At 38.5% G+C, this 24,974-nt stretch overlaps 1 protein-coding gene across 3 annotated transcripts in view; it reads left to right on the top strand.

Moving 5' to 3' along the window:
* Positions 1 to 24,974, top strand: part of LOC124795286 — a 263,102-nt gene that overhangs the window by 49,735 nt on the left and 188,393 nt on the right. For all 3 annotated transcript variants that reach the window (XM_047259244.1, XM_047259243.1, XM_047259242.1), the window contains exons 3-5: positions 7,567 to 7,691; positions 19,298 to 19,387; positions 19,497 to 21,739. In XM_047259244.1, the coding sequence (XP_047115200.1) occupies positions 7,567 to 7,691; positions 19,298 to 19,387; positions 19,497 to 21,739 (2,458 nt within the window). The remainder of the gene's footprint in view (positions 1 to 7,566; positions 7,692 to 19,297; positions 19,388 to 19,496; positions 21,740 to 24,974) is intronic.

The following is a 24,974-nucleotide window of genomic DNA, read 5'->3' as shown; positions in this document are numbered from 1 at the left end:
AATTTTCTGTTGAAGAACATTAATTGCTTATGTGATGAAATGGGTTATGCTTCCATTAAGAAGTTCAAATGTACTTCCATCATAAATCACTCTCTTACATCGGTTATTAATTTTTACAAAGATCATATTGTAATCCGTATGGCAAAAACAATTAGACAATATGAAAATGTCTGCACTTAGTTGAGCTGGAAATGGGTGCTTAGCTAAAATGTGTGACGAAATCTGATGTAAAATTAGTTCAAAACTGCCCATCCTACAGAAAAGACTTTTCAACCAAGAAGACTCCACTGACATTAATTCATTATCAGACACGTGAAGCTGATTAGACCAATATTTCTGTGGATACAAATACAAGCTTATCAGCAGATCGATTATCATCACTGGTATTTCGCAAATTGGTCCTAAAGGGAAAAAAAAGTTATGAAAAGTGATAGATGCATCAGCTTGAAATTTTAAAAAAAATTCAGCAGCAAAGCCTCTGCTGTGGCTAACAGCAGGCTCATGGCAATGAATGTGTTGAACAGACTATGGAAGAATATTGTATTTCAAAATGAATAGCAGAAGCAGGAAGAAGTTGAAAATGGCAAAAGGAACTCTGGCATGCATTGACAGAAGCACCTAGAAAACATAGAGCAATTTAGTTTTTTGTTTTTCAGGCAACGAAGACTGTTTCCACTCGAGAATGAGAATAACAAATATTTTTGAAATAATAGGTCATATGATTTGTATAGAAGTGAGAAATAAAACATATTTTAGAAATATTTAACGCATCTCATTTACTGTACATGATTTTGAGTATCATTTAAATGCGCATCTAAACTCTTCTGTTTCTCACATTTTGACAAATCATTTCACAAAATATTAAACCAATCTTTTTGTCTCTTCCCAGAAAAGTTTTGCAGTGTTTTATATTCTCGAAATGTCCTAAATTTAGTTCTTCATTAATAGGAAGGCTATTTGACGGTTAAATATCGCACCAATGTCACTTTTTATGCACAAAATAGCTAGTTCTTGAAGAGATGAACTTTTTGACTCTTCTACATACCTAGCTACAGCTTTTCATGGAATACATAAATTTTCCCTTGAATCACTAGTTATAATGCAAAACTAGATCTCACTCTGGTGAATTTTATCCCAGTTGGTAATTTTTCATTCTTCGTTTGGCAATGAAAATTGGGGCAAAAACCCGTTGTGCAATTTATAGGGAGTGTTGTTTTCGCTCTGCTCAACATCTGACCAAAATCCCAGAAGCGACAGTACTTGCTAGTGGGTACTTTGAAAGAAATGAATGTTGCTTATGAAACAGAAATGGACCTGGAGCTGGATTTTTCATAATTCTGTGAATTACATCCAATCTGATGTGCAGCTGGGTGCAGCAGGTTCACACTTGGTATCCACAATACACCACAGTGTAATAATGTTGTTGGTAGAGGTACATCCAACACAAGGATCAATATAATTATTTTTTTGTTTACAAATATTAGAACATTTTTTGCGTCTTAGCTGGAAAGGCACCAAAATGAAGAGACTCAAATGCAGTAATATTAAGAATTATAGAATCAGGAGTGACCATTTTAAGACACATGGTGTTAAAAATAGACAAATTTTGTGTTCTGATAACTTGAGAGATCACCCTTATAGCAAAGTTTACAATTCACTAGTTTTCTGACAACATATTTTTTCAGCATGTTTGAAGACACTGTTCCATGGGCAATGCTTTCCGAACCTCATTTATCTATTTTGCAAGATGATGAGCTGCAAGATCCTAGCTCTACTAGTTCAGACACAATGGCTTGCCAAACATGACAATTTTTTTTTCAAATGTTACTAATTGTGAAGAAAGTAGCTTTTGTGAAAATGCCTCTTTTACCTTCAAGAAGTAGATGATATAGCTGAAACTTGACAGTTGATCATCCAGGTCCGCTAGGAACAGTCTGTACACATTGTTTTTTGGCATACTTTTCTCTCAGTGTCATGGTAATGAAGTCATTTTCGCTGAAGTCTGAAGATATAGAAATTACAGGACATAATTTCATGTGTGTTGAAGTTCAGGAATGTCTCTCTTTACCTTGCACTGTCTTTGCAGCAGAATTGATGATAAATTTTAGAGCCCTCCACTTCCTCAAGAAAAAATTTATAACCAATTTTTGATATTCAGTGACTGCATTAGACTGCAGGCTATTGACCATTGCTGTCCTCACCACCCAATAGAGTTTGATATCTGTTGCTCATTTTGATCTGTCATACTGCATAGGTACTCAGTCAGTTAACTGCATTGCAATAAACATTGGGTCTTAGGTACTCATTATTGTCAGTGCTGGCTGGTGGTGAAATGACAATCAGGCAGGATTTGCACTGTCTCGGAGAGAATAACCTTTATTCCAAGCTTAAATGTTGTTACCAATACTCAGGCCAGAGGGGGTGATTGTGGGTGGATCATGTTCTGCCTCATTTTGAATCTCAGTGATCATATCTGTAGCACTTGCATGTGTGTTCATTCCCTTTTTCACCTTGCTTTTATTGTTCTTTCACATACTTTTCTGATATTTGCTACTCACTTAGGTTTTTACACCATTTTACTCACTTTGACCTTCCCTTTGTCTACTCTGAGGTGTCTTGTTTATTATGTCATTGTTTTACACACACCTGTTGTCAGTTGAGGATGTGGTGTGGGATGAGAGGAAGAGGGGTTGGTGGGGAAGGGAGAGGGACATCCCTCTTACTATAGATGAGCCCTGAGGAGCCCCTATCTGTCTGTGACGTACAAACAATTTTGCTTATATTCCTCATATTCATTTCCTGTAAATGTTGTATACTTAGCACTGTCAGTGATCTGGACTTCCTTGCCTTACTATTTATTGTGAACCATGGTAACAAACTTGAATACTGTTTACTTCAGGTTAGTGACACTGTCCTTTGTGGACTTCCTCTGCAAATGAGGAACTGATGACTTCATAGTTTGTTCCTTTAATCCCCCTTATAAATGGTTTCATTAAGGTCACATTCCAAACAAATACTTTCAGAAAATACTTCTTTACTATTCAAGTTCACGATATTTATCACCTAGATTAGAATAGTATTCATCTCTTACATCTATCCCTTTTGGAAAGCTTTTCTTGTTAATACCACTCTATGTTTTATGTCCTCTCTACTTGTGTCATCGTGGGCTATTTTGCTACCAAAAAAATCCAAAACTAGTCTACTTTAAGCACCTCATTTAGTAATGGAATTGTCTCAGTATCGCCTGACGTAATTCGACTACACATTGTTACCTTCGTTTTACTTGTACTTATTTCTGTCTGATAACCCTTTCCAAGACATCATCCATCTGGTTCAATGTACCTTAAAGAGTCCTTTGTCATTGATAAACCTTAAAAATAGCTACATCACTCTCTACTCAAACTTCAAAAAGGCCACTGTGGATGTCGATATACAGGAAAAGTAAACTACCATTTTAATATGAACATCAGTTTTAACAGGTTTTTACACCCTCAAATCAAAATGTTCTAAATTATAGAGACAATAGCTAATAAGATACTCTTTTACAGAGTATCTGAGGGTTTACAGTTTCCTGTCATCACCCTCAAGATGTTTGCATCACACCATAAAACGCCATTCTGAAGCTTTGAGAAGGATACATTGTGTATACGACGAATTCCCCCCCCCAAAGAACCATGGACCTTGTCGTTGGTGGGGAGGCTTGCGTGCCTCAGCGATACAGATAGCCGTACCGTAGCTGCAACCACAACAGAGGGGTATCTGTTGAGAGGCCAGACAAATGTGTGGTTCCTGAAGAGGGGCAGCAGCCTTTTCAGTAGTTGCAGGGGTAACAGTCTGGATGATTGACTGATCTGGCCTTGTAACAATAACCAAAACGGCCTTGCTGTGCTGGTACTGCGAACGGCTGAAAGCAAGGGGAAACTAAAGCCGTAATTTTTCCTGAGGGCATGCAGCTTTACTCTATGGTTAAATGATGATGGCGTCCTCTTGAGTAAAATATTCCGGAGGTAAAATAGTCCCCCATTCGGATCTCTGGGCAGGGACTACTCAGGAGGACGTTGTTATCAGGAGAAAGAAAACTGACATTCTATGGATCGGAGCGTGGAATGTCAGATCCCTTAATCGGGCAGGTAGGGTAGAAAATTTAAAAAGAGAAATGGATAGGTTGAAGTTAGATATAGTGGGAATTAGTGAAGTTCGCTGGCAGGAGGAACAAGACTTTTAGTCAGGCGAATACAGGGTTATAAATACAAAATCAAATAGGGGTAATGCAGGAGCCGGTTTAATAATGAATAAAAAAAAATAGGAATATGGGTAAGCTACTACAAACAGCATAGTGAAAGCATTATTGTGGCCAAGATAGACACGAAGCCCACGCCTACTACAGTAGTACAAGCTTATATGCCAACTAGCTCTGCAGATGACGAAGAAATTGAAGAAATGTATGATGAAATAAAATAAATTATTCAGATAGTGAAGGGAGACAAAAATTTAATAGTCATGGGTGACTGGAATTCGGTAGTAGGAAAAGTGAGAGAAGGAAACGTAGTAGGTGAATATGGATTGGGGCTAAGAAATGAAAGAGGAAGTCGCCTGATAGAATTTTGCACAGAGCACAACTTAATCATAGCTATAGAATTTTGCACAGAGCACAACTTAATCGTAGCTAACACTTGGTTTAAGAATCATAAAAGAAGGTTGTATACATGAAGCCTGGAGATACTGACAGATTTCAGATAGATTATATAATGGTAAGACAGAGATTTAGGAACCAGGTTTTAAATTGTAGGATATTTCCAGGGGCAGATGTGGACTCTGACCACAATTTATTGGTTATGAACTGTAGATTAAAACTGAAGAAACTGCAAAAAGGTGGGAATTTAAGGAGATGGAACCTGGATAAACTGACTAAACCAGAGGTTTTACACAGTTTCAGGGAGAGCATAAGGGAACAATTGACAGGAATGGGGGAAAGAAATACAGTAGAAGAAGAATGGGCAGCTTTGAGAGATGAAGTAGTGAAGGCAGCAGAGGATCTACTAGGTAAAAAGACGAGGGCTAGTAGAAATCCTTGGGTAACAGAAGAAATATTGAATTTAATTGATGAAAGGAGAAAATATAAAAATGCAGTAAATGAAGCAGGCAAAAAGGAATACAAACGTCTCAAAAATGAGATCGACAGGGATGGCTAGAGGACAAATGCAAGGGTGTAGAGACTTATCTCACTAGGGGTAAGATAGATACTGCCTACAGGAAAATTAAAGAGACCTTTGGAGAAAAGAGAACCACTTGTATGAATATCAAGAGCTGAGATGGAAACCCAGTTCTAAGCAAAGAAGGGAAAGCAGAAAGGTGGAAGGAGTGTATGGAGGGTCTATACAAGGGCGATGTGCTTGAGGACAATATTATGGAAATGGATGAGGATGTAGATGAAGATGAAATGGGAGATGCGATACTGCGTGAAGAGTTTGACAGAGCGCTGAAGGACCTGAGTCGAGGCAGAGCTCCGGGAGTGGCCAGCATTCCATTGGAGCTGCTGACGGCCTGGGGAGAGCCAGTCCTGAAAAAACTCTACCATCTGGTGAGCAGGATGTATGAGACAGGCGAAATGCCCTGAGACTTTAAGAGGAATATAATGATTCCAATCCCAAGGAAGGCACGTGCTGACAGATGTGAAAATTACCAAACAGTCAGTTTAATGAGTTGCAGATGCAAGGTCCTAACGTGATTTCTTTACAAACGAATGGAAAAACTGGTAGAAGCCGACCTCGGGGAAGATCAGTTTGGATTCCGTAGAAATGTTGGAACACGTGAGACAATACTGACCCTACGACTTATCTTAGAAGAAAGATTAAGGAAAGGCAAACCTACGTTTCTAGCATTTGTAGACTTAGAGAAAGCTTTTGACAATGTTGATTGGAAAACTCTCTTTCAAATTCTGAAGGTGGCAGGGGTAAAATAGAGGGAGCGAAAGGCTATTTACAATTTGTACAGAAAGCAGATGGCAGTTATAAGAGTCGAGGGGCATGAAAGGGAAGCAGTGGTTGGGAAGGGAGTGAGACGGGGTTTTAGCCTCTCCCCGATGTTATTCAATCTGTATATTGAGCAAGCAGTGAAGGAAACAAAAGAAAAATTCGGAGTAGGTACTGGAATCCATGGAGAAGAAATGAAAACTTTGAGGTTTGCTGATGACATTGTAGTTCTGTCAGAGACAGCAAAGGACTTGGAAGGGCAGTTGAACAGAATGGACAGTGTCGTGAAGGGAGGGTATAAGATGAACATCAACAAAAGCAAAACAAGGATAATGGAGTGTGGTCGAATTAAGTTGAGTGATGCTGAGGGAGTTGGTTTAGGAAGTGAGACACTTAAAGTAGTAAAGGAGTTTTGCTGTTTGGGGAGCAAAATAACTGATGATGGTCGAAGTAGAGAGGATGTCAAATGTGGACTGGCAACAGCAGGGGGGGGGGGGGGGGGGCGCATTTCTGAAGAAGAGAGGTTTGTTAACATCGAGTATAGATTTGAGTGTCAGGAAGTCGTTTCTGAAAGTATTTGTATGGAGCGTAGCCATGTATGGAAGTGAAACATGGACGATAACTAGTTTGGACAAGAAGAGAATAGAAGCTTTTGAAATGTGGTGCTACAGAGAAATGCTGAAGATTAGATGGGTAGATCACGTAACTAATGAGGAAGTATTGAATAGGATGGGGAGAAGAGAAGTTTGTAGCGCGGCTTGACTGGAAGAAGGGATCGGTTGGTGGGACATGTTCTCAGGCATCAGGGGATTGCCAATTTAGTGTTGGAGGGCAGCGTGGAGGGTAGGAGCCGTAGAGGGAGACCAAGAGGTGAATACACTAAACAGATTCAGAAGGATGTAGGTTGCAGTAGGTGCTGGGAGATGAAGGGGCTTGCACAGGATGGAGTAGCATGGAGAGCTGCATCAAACCAGTCTCAGGACTGAAGACCACAACAACAACAATGAATTATTTTATTATTTATTCTTTTAAGTATTGCAGTTGTGAACTTTAGTTTTCTTCAGAATTTGCTTTTGTTATTAATCACTGGTAAGATTAGGGAGCAAGTGAGTTTAAGAATACCAAGTTTACTGAAGATGCTTTTGTAAGATGTTTGGTAATCAACTTTACAGAACATACTTATTGAACGCTTCTGTAGAATAAATACTTTCTTTAACCTTAGTTGAATTACCTCAGAAGATTATCCCATAGTACAGTATTGCTTGAGAGTATTCTAACAATTCTATCTGTAGATGAATGCAAGGAGAGAATTTATAAATGCAAAGCTAGCATTAATGTGGGTTTTTTCCCTCACTCTACGTTACAGTATACCCTGTCTTCATTTGCCTCGAAGGTTAAGAATCTTCATTCTAAGTATATTTCACCACTCCACATTCCACATGGTTCATGATAGTTCCTATCTACATTGTGACAGACTTTGGCATAAGGACATAAAAGATGTTCTGACTACTCTTTCAACTGTCGTAGTACTGTTTATTGCTTAATCAATGTGCAGTTGTAAACCCGGTATTAAAATTTACTTGATTTTTTGTAGATTTTGAAACCTCCTAAACTACGGACCCCTCTGAAGGAGCTGCAGTTTACATCATCTCAGGAAGTTAAATGTGATGCAACAGCGAGGCCATCACGAAGAGTGAGCTTTGGGCACTTTCATGTCAGGTATTTAAGGGTAACTAAGCTCTCTTTTGTGACAGAGCAAGAGTTTCATTTCAATACTTAATTAAGCAAAACTAAATTCAACCTTTTACACACAGTGTACATGTAGGAAAAAACGAAGTTTGTAAAAAAAATTTGTGCATCTTGTTTCATATGATTTCCTTGTTTGTAAATTTCACATTTTTTGTGTGTGTGTGTGTGTGTGTGTGTGTGTGTGTGTGTGTGAGCGAGGGCGCGCGTGTGCGCGCTTGACCTACAGTCACATGTGAGACTTGTGGTCCGGTATTCGGGCCAAATGTGATCCTCATGAGCCTGGTCCACAGTACGTTGGTTGGACGAAGTGTGAACTTCATGAGTCTGGCCCACAGTATGTCAGTAGGGCAAAATATAAACTACATGGGCTTGGGCCATGGTACAACAGTCACAACTTGTGATGTGCCCCACATGCAGCACAGGCTAGGCTCCTGATAAGATTCTTATTATCTTTTTGTGTCAAACTCAGTTACATGTTATTCTTACTAATGTTAAAATATGTCATTAAATGTTACAAATATATCCCCATAAAATGTTATCAAAACATAGATTTTGTAATGAACACAGTTAGCATAATCTCCCATTGATAGTGACAGAAGTGACAGATCTCCTGTACAACAAAAACTCACGTGCTTAGTTGTTGAGGATGATATTGCTGATGAAGATCAACTACTGGAGCCCTGGATTTGGAAAGCAATACAAAATATTCCAGAAATCTGGAATTACACAATGTCTCATGGGTTACAGGAGGCAACCTTATTCCAAGTAGGAGTAAATAAAAGAGAAGTAGGTAGCTGTAGTACAATAGTTTATAACATGTGCTGGGTGAATATTGTAGCCCAAGATTGGTTTAGTACACAGAACAAATACAAACAAGTCCACGCAGACTACGACAGATCAACAACAGTTGGTTTCCTGTAGATTGTAATGAAATTAAAAGATATTTTGTGTTGTCCCATAATAATGACACAGGTATGGGAGGGGGGGCAAGAATTGAGCTAAACTGGTCAAAGAGGGCTGTTATATAAAAGCCATATTTAGAAAAACAGTGTTGCTGAAAAAGTGTTTACACTTTGCACATAATGATCTGATGCGAATACAGACAAATTAAGCAAAATAAGACCCATGACCAAGTAAAAGTGTATACAATGAAACAGGACATTACTATTGATGATCCACTTATGAAATTTAAGGGACGCACATCTTACAAACTTTTCAATCCATCAAAAAGGGCACTATTCAGTATTAAATTTTATAAGTTATTTGAGTCAGATTCAAGTTATTGCTAAGGCTTTAATATATGTACAGACTATGATACGATAAATTGTGATGATAGCAACTCTGAAAGTGTTGTCAAAGAGCTATCACAGTTGATGTTACACAGAGGATGCATTTTATACATAGATAATTGGTATTCCTCACCAAATCTGTTTGTGACTGTTAAGCAATTATAAAACAAATGTCATTGGCACAATACATGTGAATAGAAAGAATATGCTGAAAGATTTCTGTGAAGTACATTTAAAGTGGGAGGAATACAGAATGAGGTGTTGCGATTGAATACTTTCTGTACAATATTATGGTGGCAAAATGTTTGTAGTTTTGCTGCAGTAGTTCTTGCAAGGGACATGCCTTGGTACATAAGCACTTTATAAATTGCTGGTAATGAGAGCACATTTCATTGTTGATTGTCACCAAATGTTTTCGTCAGTTCAGCCTGAAATTATTCCAGCTATGGAGCTCCTCTTGGTTGTACTCAAACCACTGCTGGACTTCGCCATCAAGGAAACGTATCATTTGCTAGACATATCAAGCCATCCCACTTGTAATATTGGTGTGTCCTTCCAGTGTCTGGAAAACATTGATGTAGGCTCGATTAGCAGCTGACTTAATGCTCTGTTTGAATCCAGTTGTCTCTTAAATATACAGACCTTAGGAGCTACATACTGCTTGTATTCCAGTTTCTGTCTGTGTAGGTGACGGCTTTACACTGCCTAATTAGAACTACTGTGCTGTAGATGTCTTGAAGTACCCAGTATCTCCATCAACCATTGTTATGTCATAACTACAATCAGGTCCATATCTGAAAATAGATTCATCATTGAAGTACAACACTTAGCACTGAAAATGCTATATTAGATTAGATTAGATTTACTTTCATTCCAATTGATCCGTAGTGAGGAGGTCCTCCAGGATGTGGAACATGTCAGAAAAACAACAATACATGACAAATATTTACAACTAAAACAAATAAGCTAATGTACCATTCCACAGGTCCCAAGTGGAATGATCGTCATTTTTTAATGAACACTATATGAAAGAGTCATTTTACAAATACTAATGCACTGAATTTAAAATAAAAAAAATTTTTATTTATTTATAAGGTAATAAACATGTAATACAACTACTATAATCCTTATTTACAATGAACACATTACTGCACTGAAATGGTGCAGAAGTTAGATTGTACTTACACACACACACACACACACACACACACACACACACACACACACACACACACACACAAATTTTCAATGAATACATTACTGCACTGAAATTGTGCAGAAGTTATATTGCACACACACACAAATCAGTTGGTTCTGTTGAGAAATTCATCAATGGAGTAGAAGGAGTTGGTCACCAATAAATCCTTTAGGCTTCTCTTAAACTGAATTTCATTGGTTGTTAAGCTTTTTATGGCTGCAGGCAAGTTATTGAAAGTTTATGTTCCTGAATAATGCACACCTTTCTGTACAAGAGTAAGTGACTTTAAATCCTTGGGAAGATTATTCTTATTTCTAGTATTGATTCCATGAATTGAGCTGTTGGTTTGAAATAGTGATATATTTTTAATGACAAATTTCATTAAGGAATAAATATATTGGGAAGCAGTAGTTAGTATCCCTAGTTCCCTAAACAGGCTTCTGCAGGATGTTCTTGAGTTCACACCACATATAACTCTTACTGCACGTTTTTGTGCCCGGAAAACTTTAGCGTGGCTTGATGAATTACCCTAAAAAATAATCCCATATGACATTATGGAATGAAAGTAAGCATAGTATGCCAGCTTTTTCATTTTTATATCCCTTATGTCTGACAAAATTCGCATTGCAAACAGAGATTTGTTAAGACGCTTCAGCAGTTCTTATATTATGGATACTAACTAGAGAAAGAACTGATCTCCCTCCTAGAGTGAAGTACTGCTATTTGTACAAACATTGAATAATATTTTAAATCTGAAAGTCTGTTTGTTACCTTTTCACAACTAAACCACTAAACCAATTTTTTATGAAATTTAGTATTGAACCGTGATTAAGAACATAGGATACTTCAGAAAGCAAAAGGAAAAGAAAATTGACCCCTAAGTGGGTGAAGTAGGACATGGAACATCATTTATTTATTTATTTTTACATCAGTGAACATAACAATGATGAAAAATTATTAAATTTATTGCATAGTGTACATGTTGTATAATTAACATATAGCTACACTCCTGGAAATTGAAATAAGAACACCGTGAATTCATTGTCCCAGGAAGGGGAAACTTTATTGACACATTCCTGGGGTCAGATACATCACATGATCACACTGACAGAACCACAGGCACATAGACACAGGCAACAGAGCATGCACAATGTCGGCACTAGTACAGTGTATATCCACCTTTCGCAGCAATGCAGGCTGCTATTCTCCCATGGAGACGATCGTAGAGATGCTGGATGTAGTCCTGTGGAACGGCTTGCCATGCCATTTCCACCTGGCGCCTCAGCTGGACCAGCGTTCGTGCTGGACGTGCAGACCGCGTGAGACGACGCTGCATCCAGTCCCAAACATGCTCAATGGGGGACAGATCCGGAGATCTTGCTGGCCAGGGTAGTTGACTTACACCGTCTAGAGCACGTTGGGTGGCACGGGATACATGCGGACGTGCATTGTCCTGTTGGAACAGCAAGTTCCCTTGCCGGTCTAGGAATGGTAGAACGATGGGTTCGATGATGGTTTGGATGTACCGTGCACTATTCAGTGTCCCCTCGACGATCACCAGTGGTGTACGGCCAGTGTAGGAGATCGCTCCCCACACCATGATGCCGGGTGTTGGCCCTGTGTGCCTCGGTCGTATGCAGTCCTGATTGTGGCGCTCACCTGCACGGCGCCAAACACACATACGACCGTCATTGGCACCAAGGCAGAAGCGACTCTCATCGCTGAAGACGACACGTCTCCATTCGTCCCTCCATTCACGCCTGTCGCGACACCACTGGAGGCGGGCTGCACGATGTTGGGGCGTGAGCGGAAGACGGCCTAACGGTGTGCGGGACCGTAGCCCAGCTTCATGGAGACGGTTGCGAATGGTCCTCGCCGATACCCCAGGAGCAACAGTGTCCCTAATTTGCTGGGAAGTGGCGGTGCGGTCCCCTACGGCACTGCGTAGGATCCTACGGTCTTGGCGTGCATCCGTGTGTCGCTGCGGTCCGGTCCCAGGTCGACGGGCACGTGCACCTTCCGCCGACCACTGGCGACAACATCGATGTACAGTGGAGACCTCACGCCCCACGTGTTGAGCAATTCGGCGGTACGTCCACCCGGCCTCCCGCATGCCCACTATACGCCCTCGCTCAAAGTCCGTCAACTGCACATACGGTTCACGTCCACGCTGTCGCGGCATGCTACCAGTGTTAAAGACTGCGATGGAGCTCCGTATGCCACGGCAAACTGGCTGACACTGACGGCGGCGGTGCACAAATGCTGCGCAGCTAGCGCCATTTGACGGCCAACACCGCGGTTCCTGGTGTGTCCGCTGTGCCGTGCGTGTGATCATTGCTTGTACAGCCCTCTCGCAGTGTCCGGAGCAAGTATGGTGGGTCTGACACACCGGTGTCAATGTGTTCTTTTTTCCATTTCCAGGAGTGTATTTCAGTAGCAAAATACACAGATGCGCACTCCTATCCATTCCTCTTCGCATGCACTGCTAGGCAGTGACATTGCGTGTGCCACGTCATCATGCAAACAGGCAGACACATGAGGGAAACTGACATTATTACAAGTACAATACCTTATTTACTTACTGTGTTAGCAAAACTACTGTTTTGTGTGAGTTCAGCCACAGGTAACTCTAAGCAACAAATATTTACTGGTGATCAACAAATATTTACTAGTGATCAACAAATATTTACTGGTGATAGGATTTGAACCATTGAACCACAGCATGCCAGCCAGTAATGCTCACAGCTCTGCTACGTCACGTGCATTACAGCTCGTGACAGTATTTACCGTATTTACTCGAATCTAAGCCGCACTTGAATCCAAGCCGCACCTGAAAAATGAGACTCGAAATAAAGGAAAAAAAAAATTTCCCGAATCTAAGCCGCACCTGAAATTTGAGACTCGAAATTCAAGGGGAGAGAAAAGTTTTAGGCCGCACCTCCAAATCGAAACAAAGTTGGTCCATTGTAATATGAGACACAATTTAGGTCGAATGAATGACGATACAGCTACAGTAGTTTGGTTCGAGTCGTAAGCTTAGCAGTTAAGCTTTACCAGGTAGCCATTGCTATGCGTCAGACGCTCCGTCAGTATTTATACGGGTACCCTTCATTTTTCACGTGCTTCGTCTGGTTTGAATCGATTGCTTGTTTTGCTTTGATCTGATAAGTGCCGTTTTCTTTGTTATAGGTGTTTACGCCACTGTAAGCTGAAAATGCATTACTGTACTGTGTCATGCACTGTTTGTCGCATTCTGATAGTGCGTGTTTACGGTCTGTCGCCGCTCGCGGCATGGCTTGCTTTTGTGCGCGCTACCGCCGCTTACAATTAAAAAAAAAGGGAGGAATCGTCTCATTAGCGAAACAATGGCAAGAGACTGCTATTTGTTGTTACTTACACTGCTGCTTTCTTTGATAATGATCGACAAGAACCAAATAATAGACTGTGTATGATAGAACATGTTCTGAACGAGAGTTAGGCGAAAATTTTTCTCCGTTTTAAAATCTTTGCGGCCGCTTCTTTAGTACATCAAATTCTGCACAGAATAGGCATAAAAATAATACGAATATAAACATGGCACGATATGTATATTCTTCCGCGTTTGCTGTTGTCTCGCTCTAGTTTCGTAGTTTATTAGGCAGACAGGATTTAAATGAGATAGCAGCAAACACGAAAGAATACATGGCAAAATGTTTATATTCGTATTATTCTTATGGTGAAGAGAATAGTGCATGTGATTCACATTTCATCAGGTTCCTATTAGCAACCATCTCTTCTCACAGGTAGGAAAAAATTCAGAACGTAGAGTTGGCCATATTGACAAACATCCCAAACAGTCTTGCCAGTCGTATTTTCGTAGTACATTGAAATTCTGCTACATTCGAAGATGAACAATACGGAATTTGTATTTACTTCGTTGGCTAATGTATGAAAATGGTCGAAACTCGGGACGGAGAAAAAAAGCTCGTCTTCCACCTTTTTTAAAATTTATTTATTGATGCAGAGGTTATGGCGGCAGTATTTATCTTTGTGTCTACAAAGCATGCTACATATATTCGACGGCAGAAGTTAGTTGTGGCGGCACCTACTAACATTTTTCAGAACTTCCGCTTGCTTTGCACTCGATTCTAAGCCACAGGCGGTTTTTTGTATTACAAAGACAGGAAAAAAAGTGCAGCTTAGATTCGAGTAAATACAGTACATCTAATGTGCCGAATAGGAGCTTTCTTTAGATTTGGATGGATGCAAGATAATGTGCTTATAACAAAGAAAAAGAACCTGATCATATTGTGTTACAAGAGTAATAGTAAACTTCTGAAGCTTATCAGTTTGTTTAAATTTCAAAGGATATCACTATTTACCAATATGGAATGGGAATAATACTTGAAATAAGTTGTAGAGTAATATTGAGGGCAAACTATTGAAAACAATTTGTTTCAAAAGGGACTGACAGCCATGAACGTCATTGCAAAAAGAAAAAGTTGTGCTATTGCTGTTACATCAGAAAATGAAAAATTATCTCTGTGATTATCTAATACAGATATATGTAGCATACAAACAAAATGCATTTTTCTTAAATGAAAGAAAGTATAAAATATTTTTGTGTATGTGTCAAAGAAAATATTAAGTGTGCATTGTATTTCCTTGCTTTTCCAAATCCACTCTTAATTATTAATTGTTGTTGTTGTTGTTGTTGTTGTTGTGGTCATTGTGGTCTTCAGTTCAGACTGGTTTTATGGAGCTCTCCATGCATGCAAGCCTCTTCACCTCTGAGTAACTACTGTAACCTACATACTTATGAATATGCTTTGTTTATTAAACTGTTGGTCTCCCTCTATGATATTTACCCTCACACTTCCCTCAAATACGAAATTGCTGATCCATTGATGCCTCAGAACGTGTCCTACCAACCGATTCCTTCTTCTAGTCAAGTTGTGCCATAAGTTCCTCTTCTCCCCAATTCTGTTCAGTACCTCCTCGTTAGTTAAGTGATCTACTTGTCTAATCTTCAGCATTCTTCTGCAGTAGGCCTACCACATTTCAAAAGCTTCTATTCTCTTCTTGTCTAAGTTGTTTATCATCCGTTTCACTTCCATATGCGGCTACACCCACACAAAGACTTTCTGCAAAGACGTCCTCACACTTAAAGCTATACTCGATGTTAACAAATTTCTTATTTCTCTTCTTCAGAAATGCTTTCATTGCCATTGCCAATCTACATTATACGTCAACCGCCATCAGTTATTTTGCAACCCAAATAGCAAAACTCATGTACTACTTTGTCTCATTTCCTAATCTAATTCTCTCAGCATTACCTGATTTAATTCGATTACGTTCCATTATCCTCGTTTTGCTTTTGTTGATGTTCATCTTATATCCTCCTTTCAAGACACTTTCCATTCCATTCAACTGTCCTTCCAAGTCCTTTGCTGCCTCTGACAGAATTACAATGTCACTGGCAAACATCACAGTTTCTATTTCTTCTCCCTGGTCTTTAATTAACATCACAGTTTCTATTTCTTCTCCCTGGACTTTAATTCCTACACCTAATTTTTCCTTTACTGCTTGCTTAGCATACAGATTGAATAACTTCGGAGATAGGCTACAACTGTGTCTCGCTCCCTTCTCAAGCATTGCTTCCCTTTTGTGCCCCCAAACTCTTATAACTGCTGTCTGGTTGCTGTACAAGTTGTAAATAGCCTTTTGCTCCCTGTATTTTACCCCTTCCACCTTCAGAATTTGAAAGAGTGTATTCCAGTCAACATTTTCAAAAGCTTTCTCTAAGTCTACAAATGCTATAAATGTAGGTTTGCCTTTCCTTAACCTATCTTCTAAGATGAGTTGTAGGCTCAATATTGCCTTGTGTGTTCCTACATGTTTACAGAATCCTAACTGATCATCGCCGAGGTCAGCTTCTAACAGTTTTTCCATTCGTCTTTAAGGAATTCGTGTTAGTGTTTTGCACAGTGACTTATTAAACTGATAGTTCCGTAATTTTCACACCTGTCAGCACTTGCTTTCTTTGGAATTGGAATTATTATATTCTTCTTGAAATCTGAGGCTGTTTCGCCTCTCTCATACATCCTGCTCACCAGATGGAAGAGTTTTGTCATGGCCGGCTCTCCCAAGGCTATCAGTAGCTCCAACAGAATGTTCTATACTCCTGGGGCCTCGTTTTGCCTTATGTATCAGTGCTGTGTCAAATTCTTTAAACAGTATCATACCTCCCGTTTCATCTTCATCTACATCCTCTTCCATTTCCATAATATTGCCCTTGAGTACATCGCCCTTGTACAGACCCTATATATACTCCTTCCACCTTTTTGCCTTCCCTTCTTTACTTAGAACTGGTTTTCCAGCTGAGCTCGTTATATTCATACATGCAATTCTCTTTTCACCAAAGGTCTCTTTAATTTTCCTGTAGGCAGCATCTATCTTACCCCTAGTGATATATGCTCCTACATCCTTACATTTGTCCTGTACCATTCGTACTTAGCTATTTTGCACTTCCTGTTGATCTCACTTTTCAGACGTTTGTATTCCTTTTTGCCTGCTTTGTGTACTGCATATTTATATTTTCTTCTTTCATCAGTTAAATTGTATATCTTTTGTGTTACCCAAGGATTTCTGCTAGCCTCCTTCTTCTTACCTATTTGATTCTCTTCTTAAAACAAACTGATCATTTATTGATCCTCAAGCAGACACACCTATGCATAAATTGTGCCAACCACAAATAACACTGGCTTGAAGCGTTGCATTGTTGTTTTACAATTGTAAACCCATACCTATTCCTTCATCATTTCTTCAGCAAACATAGTGATAAGTTGTGTCGTTATACATCAAGGGAGCAGCAGTATATAATAGATAATGAGCTAGGTGAGAAAAAAATTATGATCCGTGCAAGAAAATGACCCAGATTCCGAGCTAGCAGCACAATCTCGCAGTAAGACAGTCTCACAGATGACTGTTGTGTACAAGATAATTAGTAATCAAATAAGTTTTTAGCAGGGATCTAATGAAACTATGCTGTCGAATGTTCTGGGGGAGTTATTATTAGGGGTAACGCTTGTATGTAGCAATAGAGTGGTACAATGAAAGTTTATTTTATTATTTTATTTAACAGTGATTTACCTCATATAATATAAGTTTATTTTATCATTGTTTAATTAAACTATGATTAAACTGTGATTTTGCTCATACATGTTTATCTTCGTAACATAAAGACAGCTGTTCTTTAGATGTGTACGAAGTACACTGTATGTCCACTTGTGTTATGAAAATAGCAAGCCCGCTTGAGGGTTATCATACATTCAATTTTTTTAACTTCCTATTTATTTAGTAAAGTGGTCCACAGCTCGTGGTCTTGCGGTAGCGTTCTCACTTCCTGCACCCGAGGTCCCGGGTTCGACTCCCGGCGGGGTCAGGGATTCTTCCTGCTTCGTGATGACTGGGTGTTGTGTTGTCTTCTCATCATCATTCATCCCCATTACAGTCGGAGGAAGGCAATGGCAAACCACCTCCACTAGGACCTTGCCTAGTACAGCGGTGCGGGTCTCCCACATCGACCCCTATGCTCCTCGGAGTATGGGACATCATCATCATCATCATCATTTAGTAAAGTATGGACATAATTTTTTCCTTTCTTTACACTTATGATGATAGATTGGTTATGTGGTATTTTCATATCTATCCATTCTTACTTTCTTTGGGGACTTGTTAATAACATTGTTTTCAAAATTTGATGGTGCTTCACCACTCATATAAATTTATTTTATAAACCTGTATATATCATGAGTATCCTTTTTGTTTGGTGCCCTTATGAGTTCCACTGGTATTTCATGGCTACTTGGGCATTTATTCCTTCAGATTTCAGGCAAATGATTCCAAAATTCAGAATAAGTACTTATTTTCCCATTCAATTTAGTGCCATGACTTTATTTTCAACTAGCCAAACATCTTCTGAGCAACTTTAATGTTTTGCTAAGCATTAAATTTTTCTCACTTTCTTTTATGCATTCGTTATCCACTTACTTTGTTCATATCTTATCCTTGGTTTCCCCTCCCCTCCCCTACCCTCCCCTCCCCCAAGTGATTGTTAAGTACATTAACTGAGTTCTCCATTAGCGTGGCAAAACATGACAGTAATATAAAAAACAAACACATTCTTTATATTCTGTAACATTTATTTATTGACAAATCGGTGTTTTACTTTTTATGTCAGTTAGTTGCCAACTGAATTTTGCAAACTAACGTAAAATAATGTATGACTTCAAGAGATATAAGTGGTACAGATAAACATTACTTTCAAAGGAAAGTATAAAATTTAAAAAATAACAAAGGAAATCATTACATTTTAAAGTGGACAGTGAAGTTTAATTTACTGTTATAATGTACAATTTACGTAACTGAAACTTAATTAACACAGAGGAGAAAGAAAGTTGTGTATTGATATGAAGTACTTGTAGTAGTGACATCTGTCTGCTTTTCATAAAAGTGTATAGGTTGTTACAATGTAGATAATATGGATGGTTTTCTGATAACAAATGTTTGCTAGAAGTTGGATCAGTCTTTCTTAGTTGTCAGCTTCTCGCGTGTTCTGACAATCTAATTGCAACACTTCTGCCGCAACACACTAGTTTTTGTAGATCATTTTACACACATATATAATCATGTAGCATGGGCAAAATGCAGTATTGTTCGTTGTTTTATTTTTTCAGCTTGTGTTCAGATTTCTTCTTACTGTTTCGCAGTAATGTATCCCAAGGTTTCATTTATTCCTTGTGCAAAAAGACAAATATCTATGCGGTATTACCAAACCAATCATTGTGTCCCTGTCAGTCTTTAACCTATACATTTTAGTTAACCCCGAATGTCAACTGTGGTTATGTTACTGAGAGTCCCACTTTGGTTGTTCTAGGACACCATTACATAAAAATGGCATGTATCTGTTTGAATGTAGCTACCAGCTATTTTGAGTGCTTGTTCTGATTGAGTCTTCTGTTGTTCTGCACTGAATTTAGCTATTATATCAAAATGATTCTTGTTTGTATTACACCTTTATGTTGTTGATCTAACCTCATTTGTTACAGAAAATTTGGGTACGAAAATGGTGCGGTCTGTGACTCAATATATTCCTTTGACTCTAGTAAATCAGAGTCTTCCATGCAAGCAAACAATAGGTATTACCCAACTTACAAAATTTTATATTTTTATATCAGTGCATGTTTTCTTTTTTTGCTGTACCAATGTTTTTCACTGTTTACAAGTTGCATTGGATTTTTGTTTCAGTATTGGTGAAAATGGTGTGTCAGCATCCAGTAGCAGCCACCACTGTAAAAATATATCACCAGAAAATACAGACTGCAAGAAAGATTCCCACATGACGAAAATTCTTTGTCAAGATAATACTAAACATAAAGGCGCTGAGATAGTGAATAAGATCATTGATACTGACATTGGTGTCTGCTCCCTGAAGAAGGTGGCAGTAGAACAAATACTAGATGATTCCCCAGGATTCAGTGCAATAGACAGGTTATCTCGTAGGCACAGCTCAGATTCTTCTAATTCCAAGGGTTATGTTGTAAGAACAGAGCATAAAGATAATGGTTATTTTGAGAGAGAGAGCTTCGTAGGACAGAACTCTGTTGTTTTAGGTGAGATGCAAAGATTGCATGAGCAAGGTGACATGAAACAGTCGCAGTGTATTGCTAAGCATGGCAGAGAACAGCGTGAAGAAGAAAGTCAGGCTGAAGCACATAACTGTGAACAACATTTGTATTCTGCTACTGTTGCAGATATGGAACTGGCTGATAGTTATAGTTACGGGCACATTGAGTGTAAGGAAGTGTCAATGCTGCATACAAAACGGAAAAAAAGTATCAATACCACTGCAAAGTCTTTCCGATTTGCTGCAGAAAGTGACATGGAGCTAACTAAAGTAATTGACACTTTTTGTTGCAGAGAGGTATTAAGCACGACTGAAGAGAAAAGTATTGCACTGAATAATGCAGAGGCTAAAAATAATTTTATGGCCAGTGGTGATGGTGAAATTACCAAGAATTCTAAGGATTATAGCTCTATGAAAAATGTAAGTCAGCAACTTGATGCAACAAAACGATTTTCTACAAATAACGGCATGGATATTACAGAGGGATGTGGAATAATTGATTGCATTTCAGACAGTGATGTACCTAATGATGACACAGCTGGTGTTGTTAATTCAGATGTCCCCTCACTTTCAAGACTTTCTATGGATAAAGAAGATAGTGCCAGAAATGAGGAAAAAACAAGCAAGTATTTAGCAAAATACTCTAATCCATCTGAATTCTCTGAAAAGTTATTCATAAATGAAAGTATGGAGCAAACTCTAGCTGTGGGATGTGTGTTGAACGAGAGTAGCATGGATTACAGAAAAGCTGTTAAAGGTTTTCAGATGAATGAAAATGTGAGTTGTTCAGAATATTCTTATGATAATATCCTCCCCATCATTGGTGAAAAATGCTGTAATGTAACAGCAGCAGTGACTCCTGCTAATAAAGATAAATTACCTGATACTTTAGAAAAGCGCACAAAAACCAAGCCAAATGACACAAATAATTTTAATGCTTCTAAAACCATAATAATGTGTGTTGATATGGAGTCAACCCAAGATATTTGTCAAAATGACCAGGATGACAGCTTTATGCAATTTACTAGAGTAGTAGAAGCAAATATCCAAGACAGTTCCATGCAAGACCATCAAGTGCCTTTGGAAAACAAACATTGCAATCATACAAAACACATCAATTCTGAAAAAAAGAATGTGACATGTATGGAAAAATCAACACTGAAATGTGATATACACCGTACACATACAGGGAGCCCATTGTGTGATAACAGAAGTGTACGTAAAGTAGTTGCAACAGAGAGACAAACTGATATTTGTGTAACTGCCACATCAAGCAGTAAAGTCTCTCCCTGTAAAGATCAAAAGAATGAGAGTGCATGTTCTCATATCTTAGATACAAAGCCAAACCATTCTGTAAATGAGGCAGTTAAATTTCTCTCTTCTCATACTGAATGCAATATCCAAACAGATGTTTTCACAGATACATCTGCTCCTGTGTTGCCTGAGAAAACTACCCATGAGAGATCCTGTAAACAAAGATTCTATGAAGGGGCTGACAATACTAGTATTAAACAAGCAGAACATTATGGAGACAGGAGTGTCAAGTGTCAGACTGCAGCCAATAATATGAAGATACATACAGTATCGTCAATGTCACCAGAATTTAAAACTGAAGCAATACAACAAGGAAACAAGACTGATGATGTGGGAAATAGTGTGTGTAGAGTGCCAAGTAACTCTTCCATCACTCAAGATGCTATAGAATTTTGTGTCATGCCCGTCTCTGACACAAAAAATATCCCCAACAGAAGAGAGAGTACAAACAAAATATTATCAAAACATTCAGAACATCAACCATACTGCAGTGACGGGAGTGATGTACGCTATTCGCCCTCTCTGGCTGTAGAAGACTGTTTGGTTACAGGTAAACTTATAATTTCATAAATCTCAAATAAACTCACAACTTAATGGTAGGTCATTCCACATCAAGTGGTTGAGAGGTTTCCGCATGTCCATCCCGTATTTTGATGAAATTTTCTTTGAAGATTTGTGCAAGTTCCCTATGGACATTGATAAAGTTTCACGATCACCAATTCGTTATTTCCAGAGATATAGTCATTTGTTTGATCCCATAACATAGTTTTCAGCGGTGTATCATTGAGTTGTTCGCACTTTTGAGACATAATATATTTTCTGTAAAGAAACAAAACTAGGCCATTGTGCACAACTTTTTGCGTATTAGAAATGATTTCATGATCAATTTTCATATAGATAATTTGAGAGAGGCAGCTAAAAGAACTGACACTTGAAAAAAGTGTGAAATAAGTGCGTTAACCTGAAACTCTGTGTGTGATAACATACCAATACAAGCTCTTAAGATATAAAATTTCATTCTCCTACTGCTTTCCAGTACCATAGTTTACAAATTGAGGAGGAAGTTTATGATTTTTGTAAAAATGCCAAAAATGGTATTTTCATCCCACTTATACAACAAAAGTATTTTCTGCAAGCCCGTTTGAAGCATTTTCATTAGAAAGACCTTTTTCTAAACCTGTTAAGAAACTAGATCCTGTTTAGCAATACAAGCATTTAAGGCTCTGAAAAATGACAAGGAGAAGATGCAGTGAAAACATGCCCATATTCTTCTGATACTCAAATTAAATGTGACATTTTTATTATACTTTACAGTTGTTTAATACTCCCTGGGGAAGATATCCAAAATCCTGGTAAACAGGAAGCAAGCTTGAGTCAGAAGAACTCAAAAAAGTACAAAGAAGGATGACGTCTTTTGTCATGACTCATTGTGATTCATTTCAGCAGTTTTTTCAGGTGTAATAACTACAGAATCAATCTAGTTATAAATTTCACAATATGAAAGTGCATCACAGGGTACTGGAGGTCATAATGGTAATACTGTTGCAGAGTAGCTGCATTCTGTAAATTGGCTTCAAATATTACACCATTGCACCAAGTGTAAATTTTAGTGAAGATCATATCAATCTGCCTGACATCTTTTTGAAAAAAGATTCACGTTAATGAGAATTTTGAATGTGTCCTTTTATTTGGTGATGCTATTGATATGCTAGATCAAGTATTAAGTATAGCATATTTTCTGTTCGTATGGTTTGTGGATTTTGTGGAACATAAGTGCACTGATGAAAAGTGTGTAAATGTGTTGCTGTGGTCCATGGTGGTTTAACAACTGCTGGTTTCATTTAAAGTGCAAAACCAGCATCCCTGTCAACAGAGGGGCAATGTCTGAAGCTGTGCTACAGCAACCATGGGTGTGTTTCTTTACCACAGGATCCCAAGCCTGATAAGGATTTGTTTCCACAGGGTCCCAAATTTCTTTTGGGATCTTTAAGTTTATGTTTACTCCAAGTTACTGGAATTTTTTAGAGGTTTCATTAATTTACAGTTGAATGTCACGTGGAAAACTATACTGCCAGCCAAAAACTGTCACTCATGGAGTGGGAACAAAATAAATGAATTTTCTGGCACATATGAGTGCATGAAGCTTATTAAAGTGCCGTCCCAATTTTTTACATAAATGTATGCAGTGTATTATCCTGGCTGGAGGCCCACGGTTAATATTTTTTTTCACTGTCGCTAATTTTGGCCAGCAATAAGGATGTATCATTTCAGACTGTTGACCTGAGTTGTTGTTTCGACAGTTTGCAAGTTTGATGATTCTCTTTGGTTCTTGCCAGAATGAACCCATGTTTAAACCTCCATCTTATTTTCTTCAGTTCCTTCTTTTGCTAATGAAATCAAATATAATGCCAATAACTCTTTCAGTGCAGACATGAAACAGGTGTATAGGTGTAAGAACGTTCTTGTTAAGTGGCCTTTGCAAGCTTGCTCTTCCTGCTAATCACTTTGTTGTGCATTCAGTTCCTTTGCAAGGTGAATTTGCATGGCTTGTAAACTGTGTCCGTCCGGCCGTGCCCCCCCACCCCCCCCCCCCACCCCGCCCCCGCCCTCTCCGCTAAAAAAAAAATAAAGAAAGAAGAGAGAGAGAGAAGAAACTATTGTTATTCCAAAGTCGTCTTTCATGGTAATGCATATTAAGAAAATGTTTTAAATTTTTGAATTGGTAGCTGGAGCCATTGCTGAAATAATGGATGTGGGAAATCTCAGCTGACTTGTTAAATATTTGATTAGTTCCTTGATAAAAATGGGAACAGTAATCATGCTACCTTGTAGGCATTCACTAACAATGCAAAAACACATAGGTTGTTCTTCCTGATTTTGGGGGAAATAGATGCCAATAAATGGATTGAAGAGTGAGCATTTACTCTGTCTGAAACCTTGCACTGCAGCCTGAACGATAAATGAATAATTTTCAGCAAAATCCATTAGGGCAGTAAGCTTCCTGTAGAGCAAATTTAAGGGGGTGTGAGAGGAAAACTTTGACGTTTGGCGATGCAGTTGTGGCATGACAGACTCCAAATTTTTGTTCCTATTTCTTCAATAAAATGCATCCACAGTCATTTGTGTTATTTCCAGGAGTTTCCCAATCAGTGTAGATCCATTGCTACACACAATTTCCAGTGAATCATTCTGTATGAAATAGCTAGCAACTGCAGATGCTATAGCTTCTGGTCCAGGGTACTGTTCACAGCAATGTAGCATGAATTCTTTAAACTGCAGGCAGCCATTCTGTAAAGCTCGAGTGATTACCTCAAATTATTAGAGACACATACAAAAAAAGGGAGATAGCACTGCTCTTATTATCGGATTCTTTACCTTCTTCCATATTTTATAAAAAGAAGTGTAGAGCTGAACTCTTTGGAGATGTTTAAATAAATAATGAAGACTATTTTTTTGCAGTTTTTGAAAATTAATGATTCAAGGTCACTTCAGATTCATTAGGACTTACTATTTTCCTTTTGTCAGTCACAATTAAACAATAGTAAAACATAATTTAAAATGTCAGATTTAATTTTCGTACTAACGAAATATTGGTGTATTTTCACTGCACCTTTGCCTTGTCTTTATTTTTTTAGGGCCTTGTAGTCTCATACTGCAATGCCAGATCTAGTTTTTAGGTGGTTTAGAGCATCATATTTCTCATGAAAATGGCGCAAAAAAGTTCACAGAAAATACTTTTGTTAAAGTGGGCTGAAAATACCCATTTTTGGCATTTTTACAGCAAC

The sequence above is a fragment of the Schistocerca piceifrons genome, chromosome 4 (assembly GCF_021461385.2).
Source record: "Schistocerca piceifrons isolate TAMUIC-IGC-003096 chromosome 4, iqSchPice1.1, whole genome shotgun sequence".
NCBI lineage: Eukaryota > Metazoa > Arthropoda > Insecta > Orthoptera > Acrididae > Schistocerca > Schistocerca piceifrons.
Note: the sequence above shows the minus strand (reverse complement) of the source record. Positions and strands in the feature narration are given on the sequence as shown.